Source organism: Dendrobates tinctorius, unplaced genomic scaffold, assembly GCF_039654945.1.
Source record: "Dendrobates tinctorius isolate UK_male_01 unplaced genomic scaffold, ASM3965494v1 ptg000232l, whole genome shotgun sequence".
Classification (NCBI taxonomy): Eukaryota; Metazoa; Chordata; class Amphibia; order Anura; family Dendrobatidae; genus Dendrobates; species Dendrobates tinctorius.
This window is the reverse complement of record NW_027361899.1, coordinates 2614289-2636718: the sequence shown is the minus strand read 5'-3', so window position 1 is coordinate 2636718 and position 22430 is coordinate 2614289. Positions and strand designations below refer to the sequence as shown.

General features: G+C 48.2%; 1 protein-coding gene across 6 annotated transcripts in view; it reads right to left on the bottom strand.

Moving 5' to 3' along the window:
* The window catches only part of LOC141060009 (uncharacterized), a 106629-nt gene that overhangs the window by 30843 nt on the left and 53356 nt on the right, over positions 1-22430 (bottom strand). For 5 of the 6 annotated variants that reach the window (XM_073556260.1, XM_073556257.1, XM_073556254.1 and 2 more), the window contains 2 exons: positions 13057-13143; positions 3713-3840 (listed from right to left, as the gene is read on the bottom strand). In XM_073556260.1, coding sequence (XP_073412361.1) covers positions 3713-3840; positions 13057-13143 — 215 coding nt within the window. The remainder of the gene's footprint in view (positions 1-3712; positions 3841-13056; positions 13144-22430) is intronic. The other variant, XM_073556259.1, reaches the window with a different exon arrangement.

Genomic DNA, 22430 nt, shown 5'->3' with positions numbered 1-22430 from the left:
TCCATCCAATACAAGCGGGGAAACCAACACCAGAACGCCGATGGACTGTCTCGACAAGAACCATAGGCTCCCCAGGCCGACCTACCCCTGCCACTGTACAAGGAACTATAAATAACTGAGCAATGTGGACTAAAGTGAGCAGGCCAGAGGTCTGTGTAGACCTCATGGCGTGCTCACTTATTATGGGGGGGGGGAGAGGTTGTGATGGTGTGATATGCTATGTGGATGTCATTTTTTTTGTATATTCCTATTTTTCTAATTCAGTTATTTTCATAGTGTTTTTCTTATTACCTTGTAAGTCTACAGCCTCACTGTATCTGTCTCTTGATGACCCCCTGTAGTGCATTAATCCCTAAGGCCCTTTGTTCTCCTCTGGGAGGCCTGGAAACCGCCCCCAACTTGTTTGACTTTCCCTGGACAAGGAAGGGGGTTGGGGGAGAATAGGAGCTGGGCAAGTCAGTTCTGGTGTGGACTTGATGGTGTAAAGTCTGCATTTCAGAGAGAAGGACCCATTTTATCCTCTGGTGCTAGAGTTGTGGAATCTCGTTTCCCTGGACATTTTATCCTGATACTGGACTGCATTCTTATTCCGGACTATCTTATCCTTTGTGTGGTGGACTGAATATGGACCTTTTCGCATTTTTGCCTGAATAAAGGTCTTGGAATTGTTCACTCTTCGCTTGCTCTGTTGATTGTGTGATACCAGAGAAGGACCCCGTGACAGGTATGTGCTCATGTTATATGTGATTACCAGCATGGGGATTTTTTCCTCTATATGGCACTTTGCACTTTACAGACTACTATGGGTCTAGGTGGATATGATATGCTTATATGCGGATATATTTTTGCACTTTACCATTACCTGTATCCATTCCTTTACTCCTGTATTTGTGTGTATTTCACTTGGGTATACATTCCTTCCTCTTACTTGTATTTTGTTTGTCTATTTATCTATGATATGAATTTACTTAATAAAATTAGTTTTTATTTATGATATATCTCTCTTTGTGAGTGGTGTGTTCAGGATACTTTGTATCCACTTTTTGGTCTAGGGACAGAGCAGAGCACGCACTGGAAGTGTACAGGGATAGAGCAGAGAACAAGGACAGAATAACAGTGAAGGCACCGGAGGGGACAGTACCTTGAGAGGTATGGGTACCTGACGTACAGAAACCTAAGAGGACCTAGAGGAGGCACTGAAAGGCACAATAATAATCAGGTGCTTCCTCTAGCAGGAAGCGACCTGATATACCCAGGCAGGACAGCACTTCCGGGTCAGTACAACCCGGCATCATAAAGGAGCCGGGAGTGCGCACAACCTAAGCAGCCTAGTGCGCATGCGGGGGGAGCGGTATCCCCAGCGCGGCTGAGGACCTGGAAGAGCAGGCGAGACGCGGCGAGGGACCCGGGAAGCAAGGTATCACCGGATGTAGTAACATAAAGTGTAGTACCCCCATACATTGTTCCCCCATACAGTGTAGAGCCCCCTACATTGTTCCCCCATACAGTGTAGAACCCCCCCTACATTGTTCTCCCACACAGTGTAGTACCCCCATAAATTGTTCTCACATACAGTGTAGTATCCCCCTACATTGTTCCCCCATAAAGTGTAGAACCCCCTACATTGTTCCCCCATACAGTGTAGAGCCCCCTACATTGTTCCCCCCATACAGTGTAGAACCCCCCCTACATTGTTCCCCCATACAGTGTAGAGCCCCCTACATTGTTCTCACATACAGTGTAGTACCCCCCCTACATTGTTCCCCCATAAAGTGTAGAGCCCCCTACATTGTTCCCCCATACAGTGTAGAGCCCCCTACATTGTTCCCCCATACAGTGTAGAGCCCCCTACATTGTTCCCCCATAAAGTGTAGAGCCCCCTACATTGTTCCCCCATACAGTGTAGAACCCCCCCTACATTGTTCCCCCATACATTGTAGCACCCCCCTACATTGTTCCCCCATACAGTGTTCTCACACACAGTGTAGTACCCCCATACATTGTTCCCCCATACAGTGTAGAGCCCCCTACATTGTTCCCCCATACATTGTAGCACCCCCCTACATTGTTCCCCCATACAGTGTAGTACCCCCATACATTGTTCCCCCATACATTGTAGCACCCCCCTACATTGTTCCCCCATACAGTGTAGTACCCCCTACATTGTTCCCCCATACATTGTAGCACCCCCCCTACATTGTTCTCACATACAATGTAGCACCCCCCTACATTGTTCCCCCATACAGTGTAGTACCCCCCTACATTGTTCCCCCATACATTGTAGCACCCCCCCTACATTGTTCTCACATACAATGTAGCACCCCCCTACATTGTTCCCCCATACGGTGTAGAACCCCCCCTACATTGTTCCCCCATACATTGTAGCACCCCCCATACATTGTGCCCTTCATACACTTTGCCCAGCTTGTGCTTCTGGAGACATGCACCCCATAATTTTTTAATGGTGCTCTCCCTGCTACAGTAATGCCAAACATGTACGCACTTACTGCGGTTTAGGTACCATGGGGCTCAGAAGGAGGGGGCATTTGGTTTTGGCAGCGCAGATTTTGGTGGATTTTATTTGAGGGGATGGGTGCCATCGTTTTTCCATTGTCTTTGTTCTCCCGGTAACGTTTCCAGTGACAGATGACGGACCTGAGGGGGCTGGTTTTATGTTGGACACATTAGGATTTTTATCGCTTTCCATATATGGCTGGGATCAGATGACTTCATTCTTCGGGTCGGTGCGATTGCAGCAATACCAGATTTCTCTCGTTTTTTAGGTTTCACTGCTATCACACAGTAACAATGTTGTTTAGAAAAAGAAAAATGCCATCGCCATACCCTGAGGGTGAGAGCTGTTACTTTTTTATTTTTCGGCCAATGGAGCACGCCTTACTTTTTGAGGGACAAGTTGATGATGTTTGTGGTACCATTTTGAGGTATATAACATTTTTTGATCACTTTTTATTCAAATTTTTCAGATGCAGAATGAACAAAAAGCAGCGATTCCGTTATTGTTTTGTACATTTGTCCTTGCGCCGCTCACTGACAGATTTATTCATTGTGTCAGTACGGTTACAGTTTTTTTATACTTTGCTACTTTTACAGACTAAAAACAATATTTTACAAAATTGAATTGTTTTTTTTTTCATCGCCTTATTCTGAGAGCTGTAACTTTTATAGTTTTTGACACATAATCCATATTAGTTCTTGATTATTGTGAGACATTTGGCGTTTTCATTTATACAATATTTTTTTGCACATGACTATCTGATCGCTTTTTGTTCTTTTCTTATGTGTCAGTATTATGAAAAAGCTACATGTTTGGCATGCTTTTTATAATTTTCTTGCAGTTATTAACAGTTTTATAGGTCGGGTCGTTAAGGATGCGGTGATACAAATGATGTGAATACTTTTGCTTACTTTTGCTTTAACACAACAGCTGCATTTTTAGTGGCGACCTGTTTTTTGGGTATTACTGTGTGCTTTTTTTTTTTTCACATATTTTATTTAAGCTTTTTTACCTTTTTCACTTAGTCCCACTATGGACATTAATATTTTTTACTCTGATCAGAATGGTTTTCAAGAATTACTGTTCACATTTACCACCTGTGGCTAAAATCCTGCACCGCAGATGACCTAACAGCCAAAGTAGTCCATATGAAAAAGAGCTGGAGCAGAGATCTGTGAGATTTATTACACCTCTTACCATATTATTACTTTTATCGTCATCTGAACTTTTTCTTTTGCGCGAAGAAGTTGAATTAAGGCCGTTGCTTTGTGGCGCGGAAACATTTGTATCACTTGTACGTCTCATTTGTAGATTCAAAACTGTTTCTGCAATAAGAAATAACAAATTGGAAGTGTTAAATACATGAAAATAAATATAAACGTAGGCTGAAAACCAAGACATTGATAAGAGCCTGATGGGTAAGGTCCATGAGACCGGTGCTGTGGGACGCCTGCCAGCTCATGGTGAGGAGCAGCTATGGCAGGGAATTGTAATTGCACTAAGAGACTATTTGCTGCACAAAACATACAGTGGGTGAAATAAGGATTGAACACTTCCCCAATTTTCTAAGTAAATCTATTTCTAAAGGTGTTATTGACTTGAAATTCTCGCCAGATGTTGGTAACAACCCATCCAATCCACATAGGCAAAGAAATCACCATAGATGTCCAAGTTGTGTTTAATAATGAGAAATAACACAGAGAAAAGTATTGAACACGCTTATTGAAATTTATTTAATACTTTGTACAAAAGCCTTTGTTGGTGATGAAGCTTCAAGACGCCTCCTGTATATGGAGAAACTAGTCGCAGGCATTGCTCAGGTGGGATTTTGCCCATTCTTGCACACAAAGACTCGTCACATCCTGAAGCTTCTGTGGCTCCTTATATGAGCTCTGAGCTTTAGTTCCTTCTATAGGTTTTCTCTTGGATTCCGGTCCGGTGATCGGCTCAGCCATTGTAGCAGATTTATTTTCTTTCTCTGACGTTTGAGTGTTTCCTTGGCCGTGTGTTTGGGATCATTGTCTTGCTGAAATGTCCACCCTTGTTTCATCTTCATCATCATGGTAGATGGCAGCAGATTTTTTTCAAGAATGTCTCAGCACATTTGTCCATTCATCCTTCCTTCCATCAAATTGAGTTTGCCAGTATGCTGAAAAACAGCCCCACACCATGATGTTCCCACCTCCAAACTTCACTGTGGGTATGGTGTTTTGGGGGTGATATCCAGTGCTTTTTGGCCTCCAAACATGGTGTTTATTATTGCATTCAAATAATTCAATTCTAGTCTCATCTGACCAGACTATATTCTCGCAGTATTTTACAGGCTTGTCTAAGTGTTGTGGAAAAAACTGTAAATACGCTTGGAGATGCTTTTTGTCCAGCAATGGAGTCTTGTATGGTGAGTGTGCAGACAGGCCGTGAAGGTTATGTGGTGAGTGTGCATAAAGGCCATGGATGTTGTGTGGTGAGCGTGCATACAGCTATGGAGGTCGAGTGCATTATATATTGTTTTTTATTAAGCAGTTGTACCTGCTGATTGTAGGTCTTTCTCTCCACAGGTGGTTCTTAGCTCTTGGACAACTCCTGTGATCATTTTTTTCACTCCTCTGCCTGAAATCTTGCGGAGAGCACCTATTCCAAGGTGGAATTATTATAATATGTAAAAACTTGCTTTATTATTCCAATATGCCGTATTTTTCGGACTATAAGACACACTTTTCCCAAAAATTTTTGTGGGAAAATGGGGGGGTGTCTTATAGTCGGAATATACTTACAAATACTGTGGTGGCAGCAGGAGTCGGGCAATTCTGCGGCGGTCCCGGTCCGACGCTGCCGGGCGATGATCACACTCCCTTCCCAGGCTGGTGCAGCAGGTGCGGGATGTTTGGCGGTGGTGCTCTGCCGGCATCTTGTGAAAGCCAGGTGGCCCCGCATATCCATTGCTGCGATGCGATGGCCTCTGGGAAAATGGCCACCGGGGGCAGCGCATGCTCAGATTGAGATCTGTCGCACCAGCAGCGGATGGGAGTCATATCGCCGGTCCACCGAACACCCCCTGTGACCCCGCTCCACCAGCGCTACTGATCCCCCTGGGTAAGCTGAATTCGAACTGTAAGATGGACTGCAATTTGACACATTAATTTTTTTCCCCTAGTTTCCTTCTGAAAATTTGAAGCGCGTCTTATGGTCCGGTGCGTCTTATAGTCCGAAAAATACGGTCTACACCACGATTAAGGCTCCTAGCTGAAACATGTTGGTCTACTTCACATGGATGTCTAATGGTGGCCAGCACATTTGTCTGTTTCTATATCGGAATAATAAAGCCAGTTTTTCTATATTGTAAATCTTGCGACGGGGCCTATTGTCGCTGGAGATCGCCTTTTTCTATTCTGCATCTAAGGATTAGGTCCAAGACTGTGATGGCTCCGTGCGAGCTGCCTCCACCTGACAAGGGGCTTCTAAAACTGCTGAGCTGACTTTCCATCTTCCCCTTCCTTCCTTTTCACCATACATGACGTCACAAGGATTGCTGTGTCTGAAGAGCATGGATCAGACACGGGATCAGGGCCGTTATACGAGGCAGGCCGCACAGGACCATAGAGAACAGAAGGTGCACTGTCCTACAAAATGACCTCCAGCACCTCCTGCTGTGCATGTGTCTAAGCAGAAACGGACTCCATTGAGGCGCCCTTACCTTCACAGGTGAAAGTCTGAAGACGCAGTGCTGAATGTCACGCCGTCCCCAACATCATCCAGCATTGCTTTGGTGGTGGATCAGTGATGGTGTGGGAAGACATGTCCTTGGAGGACTGCACAAACCTAATATCCACCATGACTGCCAGGATGAAAGCCATTGTCAGACCTTACCCAGGTGCAGTGAGCTCTCGCTTCCTCCCGGTGCAGGACCATGGCCAGCTTTATATGGGCAGAGTGTGCGGACCAATCATGGATGATGACGGCATTAATGTCAGTAACCGGCGCTGACGCTCTCCAGACTCAAATCCAACTGAGAACCTCTGGGACACTGTGTATCAGAGCCTCAGTCCCCGGCTGCCACAAGCCCATGATGTCCTGATACAGAACCGAGAAGAAGCCCCCAGTGCACCAACTCCTCAGGAGCCAAAAGTCAGGGCGCATACAGACACGTGGGGTCACAGTGACAACATTATGGGATGTCAGGACACATGCAGACACGTGGGGTCACAGTGACAACATTATGGGATGTCAGGACACATGCAGACACGTGGGGTCACAGTGACAACATTATGGGATGTCAGGACACATGCAGACACAGTGACAACATTATGGGATTTCAGGACACATGCAGACACGTGGGGTCATAGTGACAACATTATGGGATGTCAGAGCACATGCAGACACGTGGGTCACAGTGATCACATTATGGGATGTCAGGGCACATACAGACACGTGGGGTCATAGTGACAACATTATGAGATGTCAGGACACATGCAGACACGTGGGGTCATAGTGACAACATTATGGGATGTCAGGACACATACAGACACGTGGGGTCATAGTGACAACATTATGGGATGTCAGGACACATACAGACACGTGGGGTCATAGTGACAACATTATGGGATGTCAGGGCACATACAGACACGTGGGGTCATAGTGACAACATTATGAGATGTCAGGACACATGCAGACACGTGGGGTCATAGTGACAACATTATGGGATGTCAGGACACATACAGACACGTGGGGTCATAGTGACAACATTATGGGATGTCAGGACACATACAGACACGTGGGGTCATAGTGACAACATTATGGGATGTCAGGACACATGCAGACACGTGGGGTCATAGTGACAACATTATGAGATGTCAGGACACATGCAGACACGTGGGGTCATAGTGACAACATTATGGGATGTCAGGACACATGCAGACATGTGGGGTCATAGTGACAACATTATGGGATGTCAGGACACATGCAGACACGTGGGGTCATAGTGACAACATTATGGGATGTCAGGGCGCATACAGACACGTGGGTCACAGTGATCACATTATGGGATGCCAGGGCACATACAGACATGTAGGGTCATAGTGACAACATTAGAGGAATGTCAGGACACATGCAGACACGTGGGGTCATAGTGATAACATTATGGGATGTCAGGACACATGCAGACACGTGGGGTCATACAACATTATGGGATGTCAGGGCACATACAGACATGTGGGGTCATACTGACAACATTATGGGATGTCAGGACACATGCAGACACGTGGGGTCATAGTGAAAACATGGGATGTCAGGGCACATACAGACACGTGGGTCACATTGATCACATTATGGGATGTCAGGACACATGCAGACGTGGAATCACACTGATCACATTATGGGATGTCAGGATACATACAGACACGTGGGGCCATAGTGACAACATTTTTTTTTTCAGTGTTGAATAATCTTGTACTCAACACTAAAAAAACTGCTGAGATGGTTGTGGATTTTAGGAAAGATCAACATGAGATACTTCCAATCTACATCCATGACGAAGTGGTTCTTAGGGTCACAGAGACCAAATTCCTTGGTGTTATCATCTCTCATGATCTTAAATGGGGGAAAAACGTGGATGCTGTTATAAGAAAAGCACAAAAGAGGATGTTCTTCCTGCGTCAGCTGAAAAGATATGGTTTGTCTAAGAATCTGCTGATCTTATTCTTTAATGCTGTCATCAGATCTGTGATTTGTTCCTCTCTGATAGTCTGGTATGGGGGAGCCACTGCGCATGACAAACTCCGCTTACAAAGGACTTTCAGAACAGCAGAGAGAATTATAGGTTCCCCCCTGCCTAAAATCCAGGATCTTTATGATAAGAGTATTCGATCCCACGCATTGAAAATTTCATCCGATCCCTCTCACCCGGGACACTCCTCATTCCAACTACTCCCTTCAGGACGTCGTTTCAGAGTCCCCAAATGCAGCACCAACCGCCATATGAACAGCTTCTATCCACTCTCTGTTCAACAACTAAATCGTCATGTGTAGACTATATACTGTATCTGTCTTGTTAGATGTTACTTGTTGTATCTGTTGTTATATGTTATGTTGCCTCTTTGCCACAAAGAATTCCTTGTATGTATGTAATATGTACTTGGCGATAATAAATTTGATTGATTGATTGGTTGATTGACATTATGGGATGTCTGGACACATGCAGACACGTGGGGTCGTAGTGACAACATTATGGGATGTCAGGGCACATACAGAGACGTGGGGTCATAGTGACAACATTATGGGATGTCAGAGCACATGCAGACACGTGGGTCACAGTGATCACATTATGGGATGTCAGGGCACATACAGACACGTGGGGTCATACTGACATTATGGGATGTCAGGGCACATGCAGACACGTGGATCACAGTGATCACATTATGGGATGTCAGGATACATACAGACACGTGGGGTCATAGTGACAACATTATGGGATGTCAGGACACATAAAGACACGTGGGGTCATAATGACAACATTATGGGATGTCAGGACACATACAGACACGTGGGGTCATAATGACAACATTATGGGATGTCAGGACACATACAGACATGTGGGGTCATAATGACAACATTATGGGATGTCAGGGCGCATACAGATGTGGAGTCACACTGATCACATTATGGGATGTCAGGGCACATAGACACGTGGGGTCATACTGACAACATTATGGGATGTCAGGGCGCTTCCCCTGACGAAGCTGTACGGGTTGCGGCGATACGCGTGGGGTATGGTCCTGGGCAGGGCGCCCAATTGTCTGGTTCTTATCGCAGTTTCTTATCTCCCACTGAGGGGTGGATGTTGTCTGGTTTTTGTATATTTTGGCATTGCCTATTGTGAGGATCTAGAGTTGTGGGTGTTAGTAATCACCTAGGCAGGTTAACGATGCAGCAAGTTTTATTTGTATCCATACAAGCATTTCAGTAAGTCCAGGTAGATGACCCCAATGTAATGCCCCAGTTCACGAGATCAGCAACAAATCGGCCAAATTAGTCCATTGGATAATTCCTAGGAGAATGTAGATCCCACGACCGAAGCCCGAGAATAAAACTTAGTTCCAAGTTCTATGGTCCATTCATGGATTCCAGGAGCGGCCTGGGCTCTGCTCCTTTCGCTTCAGATCCCTGGACACAACTGCCCTCCCCCCATCAAGTCGCTCAACTGTCTTTCCAACCCCCTAACCAAATCCAACATTCCAACCCCCTTCACTAATGTACATTGAGTTCACAGCCAGTGAAGTCTCCGGCCAGCCTGGAGTGGTGTGAACCCAAGTGTCCCCCCTGCGGAGAGAAAGAAAGGCACATATTCCCCCACCAGATAAGGTCAGTGCATGTACATACAACATAAATTGAAGTAACTAGTCATCTGTGCTGGGAAAGTATTTCAGTTCCTCACATTCCTCCCCCACTTTTCCAGCACGGCAAGCATTGGGCTCCAATTCATGAAATTGACTATCCTTCTTCTGACGACAATTACCAGAGTTCGTGGCTTTCTCAGTTTGTCTCGATAGTCCATCAGCATTGCCGTGGTCTCTCCCCACTGGCGGGAGGTTATTTGGCATGTCGAGGTCTTCTAATGCAGCGGGAATGGGTCCTTGGCTTCGGGTTGCGACACTGGCCCAGTGGCACACCAACCCTGCTCCTAGGTTGTTGTCCAGCAACACATCCACAGGTAGGTGTGGCACTACCCCCACATCCACCATTCCCTTGCTGTGTCCCCAATCTAAATGTAGTCGGGCTGTCCGAATGTTCAGAGATGCTCCTCCAGCTACGTGGACTCGAATGTGCCCGGCATTCCCTGGCGAAGTGTCCCCTGCGTCCGCAGTTATAGCAGCTTAATCCACCTCGCCCTGATGTGGGCCGGACTTGGGGTTTTGGGAGACTTCCTCCTCTTTTCTCGCCCCCAGCATTCCAGCCCCATTGCAGTACACTGTACACAGGTTGGAAATGCGGATGACGTGGACTCGAATGGGCCCGGTATTCCCTGGCGAAGTGTCCCATGCGTCCACAGCTATGGCAGCTTAATCCACCTCGCCCTGATGCGGGCCGTACTTGGGGTTTTTGGAGACCTCCCCCTCTTTGTAGAGTACGAAATCCTTGCAGTTCCTCCTCTCGCTGGACCATGGGTCTCGCTGGCCTCTCTGTAAGCCCCTGTTCCCGACTTGCCGGAGCTGTTCTCCCACACAGCCCTGGTCGATTGGCAGACCAGTCATCAGCCAGTCTTGCAGCCTCATCCAGACTGAGTGGTTTTCTATCCGCCACCCATTCCTTTATGTCACGTGGGAGCTTGGACATAAATTGCTCCCGCATGAATATATCCAAGACATGTTCAGCTTCCCGAGCTCCCAGTCCTTCGATCCACCGAGCACATGCTGTACGTAATGTGTTGGCAAACTCCTGGTGCGTATGTGCATTGGGCTTTTCAGTCTCCCGAAACTTCCTCCGGTAGGTTTCAGGTGTGACGGCATACCTCTCCAGTAATGCGCTGCGAATGGTAGCATAACACCTCTGATCCCCAGAAGACAAGTTATTAAAAGCTTCTCTGGCTTTCCCGGTCAGGCCAACACTCAAAAATCTCGGCCAGTCCTCAATGGACACCTCATGAAGCAGGCAGAGGTTCTCAAATAATCGAAGATTGTCATCAATACCCGTGGTGTCTTCATTAAACTGTGGCATGTCCCGGTACCTCAAAGATGCGGGTCCCTCTCTCCCGTTATCCACTGTCATCTGCTCCGAGGGTGGTGGGGTTACGGCTACATGGACGCCCAGATATTTGCTTATCACAGCCGCCCGTTCTCTTTCTGTGGCCCGCTCCCCTAGCGCAGCCAGCACCCGCCCCAACTCAGTCAATCGATCCTCTGCCATCGGAATGATTGCCCGCGGCTGTTGTCCGTCCACTGGGCTGTCCTCTTCTACATCTGGACTGATCTCCTCCTGTGGGTGTTCTTGATCCCACTCGTCCAAGCGTTGTATTAGGGCCATCCGGTTGTCCGCCATCGACCACTCCAGCTCTCTCCCAGAGCACAGGGCTCTCAGCTGCTCCTACTTGAGTCTCTTGTAGAAGGAGTCTGCCATCTCTTCTGCCAAGTCACCATCAGTAACTTTCTCTGTTACGCTGTTCAGAGATAGGTGATCCCACCGCTGCCACCACTTGTGAAGATCTAGAGTTGTGGGTGTTAGTAATCACCTAGGCAGGTTAACGATGCAGCAAGTTTTATTTGTATCCATACAAGCATTTCATTAAGTCCAGGTAGATGACCCTAATGTAATGCCCCCAGTCCACGAGATCAGCAACAAATCGGCCAAATTAGTCCATTGGATGATTCCTAGGAGAATGTAGATCCCACGACCGAAGCCCGAGAATAAAACTTAGTTCCAAGTTCTATGGTCCATTCATGGATTCCAGGAGCGGCCTGGGATCTGCTCCTTTTGCTTCAGATCCCTGGACACAACTGCTCTCCCCCCATCAAGTCGCTCAACTCTCTTTCCAACCCCCTAACCAAATCCAACATTCCAACCCCCTTCACTAATGTACATTGAGTTCACAGCCAGTGAAGTCTCAGGCCAGTCTGGAGTGGTGTGAACCCAAGTGTCCCCCCTGCGGAGAGAAAGAAAGGCACATATTCCCCCACCAGATAAGGTCAGTGCATGTAAATACAACATAAATTGAAGTAACTAGTCATCTGTGCTGGGAAAGTATTTCAGTTCCTCACACCTATCACTATAGGGTTTCCCTTGGGCTTATCATGGCTCGTGCATTTAAACCTGGCAGCACGGATGTTCACATGGGATGGTTTTAGTCCACCTAGTGGCTATGTAGTGTCAGGGCTACATGGTCCTCATGAGTCCAGTGATAGGGAGGTCGATTGCTTTATTGTTATAATTTTGTCAGACTATATTTAGGTACTTACATTGCATATGTTTATTATGTGTTATATCAAATTATTATTTATGTTTGGGATGCCTGTCATGCTTTTATCATGATTTTACTCTTGTATCAATAAAATATTTTCCAGTGTCACTACTATTGGGTCAGTGTGCGCTCTTTGCAGTGGTGCTTTCCTCTTTTTTTTTTCATTATGGGATGTCAGGGCACATAGACACGTGAGGTCATACATACTGTTCACATTATGGGATCTCAGGAATGATTCGTACTAATCGCCTCTTCAATTGTCACTCTCCACAAGGAGAGACGTTACCCCTTAGATCCCATGATCCATACAGACACGTGGGGCCATATACACTACTGATGGCATTATTGATAGCACATGTGGTGCTCGGACCACCTGTCGCCTGATGTACATTTGCCCCTGATTTATGTGTTTGAGGTGTCATCTGGACACACTCATTGGACAACTGCGCGTTAACATACAGCGCTACAGATGTTTAATGATAATTTTCTTAATTATTTGAGGTGTAATTAACAGGATAGATGTGGAACATTTTGGCAATAGATTGGAATGAGAAAACCAAATGAGAGGTTCCCTTACCGTGATGTTATTTATTACCTTGCGATGGACTTTCTTGGTTAGAAGACCGATCCTGACTCCAAACACCACTTGATGAAATAGTAACAGAAATTGAAGAGTTGCTATCTGTCACATAGTCCAAAAACAAATAACGTTTTTTTAGTTTCATAACATAATGCCAGAACCTAATAATTTGATATACAGTCATATGTAAAAGTTTGGGCACCCCTATTAATGTTAACCTTTTTTCTTTATAACAATTTTGGTTTTTGCAACAGCTATTTCAGTTTCATATATCTAATAACTGATGGACTCAGTTATATTTCTGGATTCAAATGAGGTTTATTGTACTAACAGAAAATGTGCAATCTGCATTTAAACAAAATTTGACCGGTGCAAAAGTATGGGCACCCTTATCATTTTCTTGATTTGAACACTCCTAACTACTTTTTACTGACTTCCTGAAGCACTAAATTGGTTTTGTAACCTCATTGAGCTTTGAACTTCATAGCCAGGTGTATCAAATCATGAGAAAAGGTATTTAAGGTGGCCACTTGCAAGTAGTTCTCCTATTAGATTCTCCTATGAAGAGTGGCATCATGGGCTCCTCAAAACAACTCTCAAATGATCTGAAAACAAAGATTATTCAACATAGCTTTTCAGGGGAAGGATACAAAAAGTTGTCTCAGAGATTTAACCTGTCAGTTTCCACTGTGAGGAGCATAGTAAGGAAATGGAAGAACACAGGTACAGTTCTTGTTAAGCCCAGAAGTGGCAGGCCAAGAAAAATATCAGAAAGGCAGAGAAGAAGAATGGTGAGAACAGTCAAGGACAATCCACAGACCACCTCCAAAGACCTGCAGCCTCATCTTGCTGCAGATGGTGTCACTGTGCATCGGTCAACAATACAGCGCACTTTGCACAAGGAGAAGCTGTATGGGAGAGTGATGCGAAAGAAGCCGTTTCTGCAAGCACGCCACAAACAGAGTCACCTGAGGTATGCAAAAGCACATTTGGACAAGCCAGTTACATTTTGGAAGAAGGTCCTGTGAACTGATGAAAAAAGATTGAGTTGTTTGGTCATACAAAAAGGCGTTATGCATGCGCTGTATTGTTGACCGATGCACAGTGACACCATCTGCAGCAAGATGATGCTGCAGGTCTTTGGAGGTGGTCTGTGGATTGTCCTTGACTGTTCTCACCATTCTTCTTCTCTGCCTTTCTGATATTTTTCTTGGCCTGCCACTTCTGGGCTTAACAAGAACTGTACCTGTGTTCTTCCATTTCCTTACTATGTTCCTCACAGTGGAAACTGACAGGTTAAATCACTGAGACAACTTTTTGTATCCTTCCCCTGAAAAGCTATGTTGAATAATCTTTGTTTTCAGATCATTTGAGAGTTGATTTGAGGAGCCCATGATGCCACTCTTCATAGGAGAATCAAATAGGAGAACTACTTGCAAGTGGCCACTTTAAATACCTTTTCTCATGATTTGATACACTTGGCTATGAAGTTCAAAGCTCAATGAGGTTACAAAACCAAACTTTTACATATGACTGTACTGTTAGTATCAAAATGTATATTCACCTTTCAATATCATCCACTAGTTGTGTGTAGAGTCTACATTAAATTTCAAGTCACTTTAAAAACAATTCTATTATACCCCAGAGCTGCACTCACTATTCTGCTGGTGCAGTCACTGTGTACATACATTACATTACTGATCCTGAGTTACATCCTGTATTATACTCCAGAGCTGCACTCACTATTCTGCTGGTGCAATCACTGTGTACATACATTACATTACTGATCCTGAGTTACTTCCTGTATTATACTCCAGAGCTGCACTCACTATTCTGCTGGTGCAGTCACTGTGTACATACATTACATTACTGATCCTGAGTTACTTCCTGTATTATACTCCAAAGCTGCACTCACTATTCTGCTGGTGCAGTCACTGTGTACATACATTACATTACTGAACCTGAGATACATCCTGTATTATACCCCAGAGCTGCACTCACGATTCTGCTGGTGCAGTCACTGTGTACATACATTACTGATCCTGAGTTACATCCTGTATTATACCCCAGAGCTGCACTCACTATTCTGCTGGTGCAGTCACTGTGTACATACATTACATTACTGATCCTGAGTTACATCCTGTATTATACTCCAGAGCTGCACTCACTATTCTGCTGGTGCAGTCACTGTGTACATACATTACATTACTGATCCTGAGTTACATCCTGTATTATACCCCAGAGCTGCACTCACTATTCTGCTGGTGCAGTCACTGTGTACATACATTACATTACTGATCCTGAGTTACATCCTGTATTATACCCCAGAGCTGCACTCACTATTCTGCTGGTGCAGTCACTGTGTACATACATTACATTACTGATCCTGAGTTACATCCTGTATTATACCCCAGAGCTGCACTCACTATTCTGCAGCTGCAGTCACTGTATACATACATTACATTACTGATCCTGAGTTACATCTTGTATTATACCCCAGAGCAGCACTCACTATTCTGCTGGTGCAGTCACTGTGTACATACATTACATTACTGATCCCGAGTTACATCCTGTATCTCTTTTATTATAAAATATCAAAAACAATACAACACAACATTCCAGAAAAGAAAAACACATAAACCAAAATACACATATTAATCATACACTTAGGACATACAGAAACTTGTGCATAACCGCAACTTGTTATAGTCCCCAAGCTTTCCAGCTTAGGGGACCCCCAGCAGGAACTTTCCAACAGAAAACTCTTCCCATAAAATAATGAAAAACAGTTTTTAATCTTTCACCCCCATTCACACTTCCACCCATACCTATATACAGGAAAACAAAAATAATATTCTTGGCCCATGCTGCCTTAAATAAACCTAGCCAATTCTTTTTTGGCAAAAGTACCTACACCAGCTTAACACCTCAATATATATATATATATATTTTTTTTTTTTGCTGTTTTTTTATTATTTTTCCCACCACCCACACCACAGGTCCATAAATGTCCATGGCCTTATCACGTCTAGGCCTGATGAGCACGAAGAAAGTTTATGCCCACAAGCAAAACCCTCACCCATTTGCCCCCGATGTGCTCAAAAATGGTCCATTTTCCATAATTTCCATGGTCCATGGTATATGGTATATCCATTCGCCACTTTCCCCTTGGTTTAGGGTCCTTTTACTTTTTTTTCCGCTCTTACCCCCCCATTCACCCCCCTCCCAACCTCACTACGCCCCCCATGCACCTCTGACTACGGAAAAGAATAACAACACATACTACAATACATATACTACAATACATATTTACAATACAATATTACAATGCAATGTCATTACATCATTTGCTTTACCGAATAATACCACACCACAAACCTTTACTTACAGGCCCAAGTTCAGTGCCTGCAAGCCCAATATCCATTATTTCTCTATCTCAAAACAAAAATCTAGGTGTGCCATGCAGTAGCCCACCACCAGGAAAAAGGAGTTCTAGAGGCCCCATCCCTCACTAACACATTCACCCTGTCCCTCAACAACTAAGACTGTCCCTACTTCTGTCCCTAAAGAAACTGTCCCTATCTGTCCTTACCTGCCCCTACTCTACCTACCTTATCATAACTAACTCTCTATCTGTCCCTCAGTGCCTGTCCCTCCCTGTCCCTATCTGCCCCTACTTCTGTCCCTCACCACCCACACCACCTTATGCTGTCCCTACCCACATTCACACAAAATCTAGCTCTCCCTAGAGTGCGTTTTTAAAAGGAAAGGCCCCTCCAAAGCCAATAGGCCCTCCTCACACCCAACCTTTCGAACTCCAAAGAACGCACCTTCACCAGGTCACCCAGGATGTTACTAACCACCTCTTCCCTTGGGAGGGCTTTCTGCCGCGTCGAAACTAAGCACCGTGCATTCCAAATGTAGAACCTAACCACTACACTGACTAGGAATAAAGTGCCCCGGTCTCGGCCACCCAGAGTTCTGAACGCTCCATAGGCCCACTCGGCATAGGAGAGGGACGCCAGCCGCGGCCAACGTATGGAAGCCCCCACCCTGTTGTAAACCTCTGTATTAAAGGGACACTGAAGCAGGAAGTGCTCCATGCTTTCCAGCACGTCGCCACACTCCTCACGGGGACAACCCCGATCATCGGATTTCCTGCACTTCAGGTTATCCTTTACATACAGCCTCCCGTGGAAGCAGCGCCAGGTCAAGTCCCAAAACTTCGTGGGGATCCGCTTAGAATTTAAAAGCCCGAGCCCCACCTCCAGATCCCAGCCTGGGCAATCCTTAAGGGCCAGGGGCTTCTGGAAATGGGTCAACAGAACCCTCCTGTCAAGGCATTGCCGCGACATGGTCCTGATTTCCCACATTCCCAGACCCCACCAGCGGATCACCTTCAGAACCGGGGTAGCATAAGCCGGGAGATGCCCATGAGGTGTGCGGAGGTCCTTCACTTGCCCTCCTGTCTCCCATTCCTGGAAGAAGGGCCGAAGCCAACCCTTGCAGGAGACTACCCACGGAGGAGCCCTCTCTAGCCAGAGGTTGGAAATGTTGGCTTTAAGAAAGGTGTTCACTAAGAACACTACCGGGTTGACCATACCCAACCCACCTAGTCTCCTCGTGCGGTATGTGACCTCTCTCTTGATTAGGTTGAGCCTATTCCCCCATAACAGCTGGAAGAACAGGCTATAGACCCGTGTCCAGAGAGGTTCTGGCAAGATTCACACGCTGCCTAGGTAAATTAACAAGGGAAGCAGAAAGCCTTTAGCCAGGGCAACCCTTTCCCTTAGGGACAAAGACCAACCCTTCCAATGGTCCACCTTTTGGGCAGCGATCTTAAGTCTGCCCTCCCAATTTTGCTGGGGGTAGTCCCCGGGGCCAAATTCGATGCCTAGAATTTTGGCGGTGGCCTGGGGCCCTGGAAGGGTGTCCGGGAGATCAAAACTAGGATCTCCCCCTCCCAGCCAGAGACTTTCACACTTATCCCGGTTGATCATGGACCCGGATGCCTCAGAGTAGCGCACTACCTCTGACATGACCCAATCCGCCTCCCCCCTCGAGGACACGAAAAGGGAAACATCATCGGTGTACGCCACCACCCTCAGAGAGGACCCAGAGCCCACCTGGTCCATCCCGACTCCCGCCAACGGTCCACGATCTACCCTCCTTAGGAAGGGATCGATCGCGAACACGTATAAAAGCGGGCTCAGCGGACAGCCCTGACGGACCCCCGAACCCACCTCAAAAGGGCGACCTGACCAACCGTTCACCAGCGGAAAAGTCTCAGCCCCTTGGTACAAGATCTCTAACCATTTTACAAACCTCCCAGGCAGACCATACCTCAAAAGGACGGACCAGAGGTACTCATGGTTGACCCGGTCAAAGGCTTTCGCTTGGTCTAACGACAGCAAGTACCCCTTCCAGTGGCCTGCCCTACCCTGCTCCACTGCCTCCCGGACACCGAGCACAGCACTAAAAGTACTGCGGCCTGGAACAGAGCAATGCTGGGCCCCCAAAAGGAGCCGGGGTGCAAACTTCACCAGCCGATTAAACAGCACCTTGGCCAGAACCTTCCGGTCCGTATCGAGAAGCGCTATGGGACGCCAATTCTCGATACGGGACGGATCTTTACCCTTTGACAGAATAATTAGGGCTGACTTTCTCATTGAGTCGGGAAGAGTGCCCGAGGATAGACACTCATTAAAGACCCCTGTCAAGAGGGGGACCAAGGAGTCCCTAAAAGTCTTATAAAACTCGGATGTTAAGCCATCCGGACCTGGCGATTTCTTGGGCCGAAGCCCATCAATGGCCAGTCTCACTTCCTCCTCCCTAATTTCTTCTGCCAAAACACCAAGAGAGGGATCACCCCCTGGCTCGGGGACGGTTTCAGCCAGGAAAGCCGACATCCTATCCCGATACAGATCCTTCTTTTCCAAGAGGTGTGAGTAGAAGGATCTGACCACCTCCAGGATCCCTGATTTGGATCTGTTCAGGGACCCCGTACTGTCGATCAGTCCTGTCACCATCTTACAATTCACTGACATCTTACAGTTTCTGTAAGGGTCGGGCGAGCGGTACTTCCCGAAGTCCCTCTCAAAAACTAAAGATGTGTGTCTATCATACTGGCACCTCTTGAGCAAAGATTTCACTCTGGAGATTTCCTCACGGTCACCTCCAGTCGAGACAAGCTGCTCGAGTTTCCTCCCCAGAGCCTGATACAAGCGGTGCCTGTTCAGACTTCTGAGGTTCGAGAGCTGACGGAAGAACCCCGCCACACGCTTTTTGAAGATCTCCCACCACTCTGACTTACTACTACAGAGATCCAACAGCGGTACCTGGCTCTGAAGAAAATCCTCGAAGGATTGTCTCACCTCCGCTTCTTCCAGCAGGGACGAATTGAGCTTCCACAGCCCTCTTCCCATCCGAGGAGTCTCTGCAACATTCAGAGAAAAGAAAATTAAACAGTGGTCGGAGAACTCCACCTCAACGGCGGACACAGCAGAAAAGATGGTGTCCTCCTTCAAAAAAAACCTGTCTATTCTAGACCTACTGCTACCCCTATGGTAGGTGAAACCCCCGTGGCCAGGGGTGTGCCGGATGTGGACATCCACCAGGCGAGCTTCACTAGCTATGCTATTAAGCGCGACGCTGTCATAAGCCAGGCGGTCTCCGGGACCCCCCCGGTCACGGGACCTCGTAACGGTGTTGAAGTCCCCACCGAAGACCACCTGTCGGCTCGTAAAAAGAAAGGGCTTGATCCTCAGGAAGAGACATTTACGGTCCCACTTGGACTGTGGGCCGTAGATATTAATGAGTCGGAGCTCTTGTCCCCTCATGAAGACATCTAGGATCAGGCACCTCCCCATTTCCAACTCAGTAACCCGTCGGCATTCAACATCTGCAGTCTTAAAGAGGACGCCACCCCGCTATACGGCTCAGCCGCAAGAGACCAGTATGAGGGCCCGCACCTCCACTCCCTCCGTGCTTTAAAGATGGCCCCCATGTCCGTTAGTCTGGTCTCTTGCAAAAATAAAATTTCTGCCTCAATCCGGGAGAAAAAATCAAAGGCCGTGAAGCGAGCTGCATCTGACTTAATGCTGGCAACATTAATGGACGTCAGCGTCAACGGGGCGAGTTCAGCCATCATGGGTGATCGAGTTGGATGGCCAGTTTCTTCCTTGCCCCGCTATCACCTCCTCCTGGGGAGGGGTCAGACACCTTCCTTTTTAGGGAAGCCCCCGACGTGTCCATCCCTCCCCCCCCAGTGTCCTCGCCCCCGGGTTCCAGGCCTGTCCCCCCCTCAGGAGGAACAGTGCCCCCTGAGGGACGGACTCCACCATCCCCCGAAGGACCCTCCGGTGTTACCCCCGGCCCAGCACCCTCGTCTTGCGGATCATCATCTGAACCTCCGAGGGCGCTGAACCGGTTGGAGAGTCTGATCAGAGGGGGGTCAGCGGGCCCTTCCGTATGCACTCTTGTGGTCGGGGGCGGGGGGGACTTTGAAGACTTGTCAGCCCTCTTCCCTCCCGATTTACGGTTGGCACGCTTGTTTTTGCCACCTGATGCTGTAGGCTGCCCCCTGACATCCTCGTCGACACTTTCATAACGAGAGGAGTCGTCTGAGTCAGCCGCTTTCTCCTCTCTCTCCATCCTCCTGATCTCCTCACTCACCGCACTCTCCCCCAGGGCCTCAGAGGCTTTTGCCACGGGCCTAGAGGGAGGGGCAGGCATCACCCCAGTTTCCCGAGGCTCCACCTGCCCCTTGCCTCCATGGCGTTTTTCTTGCCTCCGCTCATAAGCGGGGCCCCTTGCCTTAGCATTGCCCTTCCTCACCGGCCCCTCAGCCCTTCCCCCTCCGCCACCACCTGCCACGGCAGAAGCGCCACCAGAGGTTGCCCCCTCACGGTCTCCCCCCACCGGGCCTGCAGCGGTATTGGAGAAAGAGCGAGGGCAGCGGCTGAGCGGGTGACCTAGGTCACCACACAGGTGGCACCGAATGTCTTTGCACAAGGCGGCCAGGTGGCCTACCCCACCACACAACGCACACTTCTGCACCTTGCAGCTGGCGCTGAAGTGGGTCTCTATCCAGAAAGACAGGTCCACTGTCCTCCCCTCTACTGTTACCGACCTTTCTCCCCTTTTAAGGGCCTCCAGGAAACGGTGGTGCAAAGCGCCGTCCCTGGAACCCGGAGGCGAGGAGACCCCCCCAGGACCACCCTGACCCCAAGCCGCGGCCCCCGCATAGTTACGTTGGGGTCTCGCGGCCGGGGGGGCAGATGGGCCAGCCCTCCCACCACCACTTGTGCCTGCACCCCCATTCGTCCTCCCACTCACTCTCCCATTCACTCTATTATTCCCACTCACCCCAGCATTCACTCCAGCACTTTCAGCCACATTCACTCCCTCATCCATGTCACTCACATCCCCATTCACGTCCACAAACAACTCCTCAAAAATATCAGTCACCCCGCTCTCACATTCACTCACGCACTCCTCATACTCCTCAGCACCAATTTTATTTATATTTACATTTTTATTTACTTCAGCATTAACAGTTCCTTTGCCGCAATTTTCCCTCCCACCTGCTGGGGGCCCTAGCTGGCCAGGTGCTCCATGATTGCCTTTACTGGCCAAGAGTGCTGCTGCCCCTTTAAGTGCCTCAGCGCTGATGACATACTGCACATTTCCCTGGCTGTGCCTGGGAGCAGCACCATTTTTTTTTCTTTTTCAGAGTTTCTTTTGTTTTCCTTGCTCTGGGCAGGGACGGCCTCTGGCACAGCTCCCTGCCCTGCATCCTTCTTCACTCCCTCTGCCGGCTTGCCAGGGGGCGCCAGAGTCCCCGCACCCTCAGATGAAGGTAGGTGGGCTGGGGACCCCGACAACCCCCCGCCAGCTTTTGGGGGCAGCTTGCTTGCACTGCTTGGGAGGGTGGGTGGGACAGAGGGCAGCGGGCCTGCCGTGGCCATGCCCCCCCCGCCAGTCACGGCCACCACGGGCAGAGCAGTGACCCCTTGCGAGGCCACGCCCCCCCAGGTGACGCGGACGTAGCGAGTGGGACAGCGGCCGAAGAGGACACGCCCCCCGCATGCCACAGCCTTTGCAGGCCGGGCAACACTCGGGGAGGCCCCGCCCCCCTCGCAGACCACCGCCGCCACTCTGTGCCCACCACTTGCCACGGGCAGGGCCGGCCACTCCCCCTCGTCGCCCAGTGGCGGCGGAGCCCCCCGCACGGACCCCCTTTTGGGTCGACGTGCCGGAGACCCTGCTCTTACCAGCTCCCTGCACCGCTTCAGTTGTTGTTTGATTTTTTGCTCGCCCTTCCTAGACTTCTGGACCCCCACTAGCGATCCAGACTTAGCGGATCCGTACGTGGGGGGTCCAGAAGC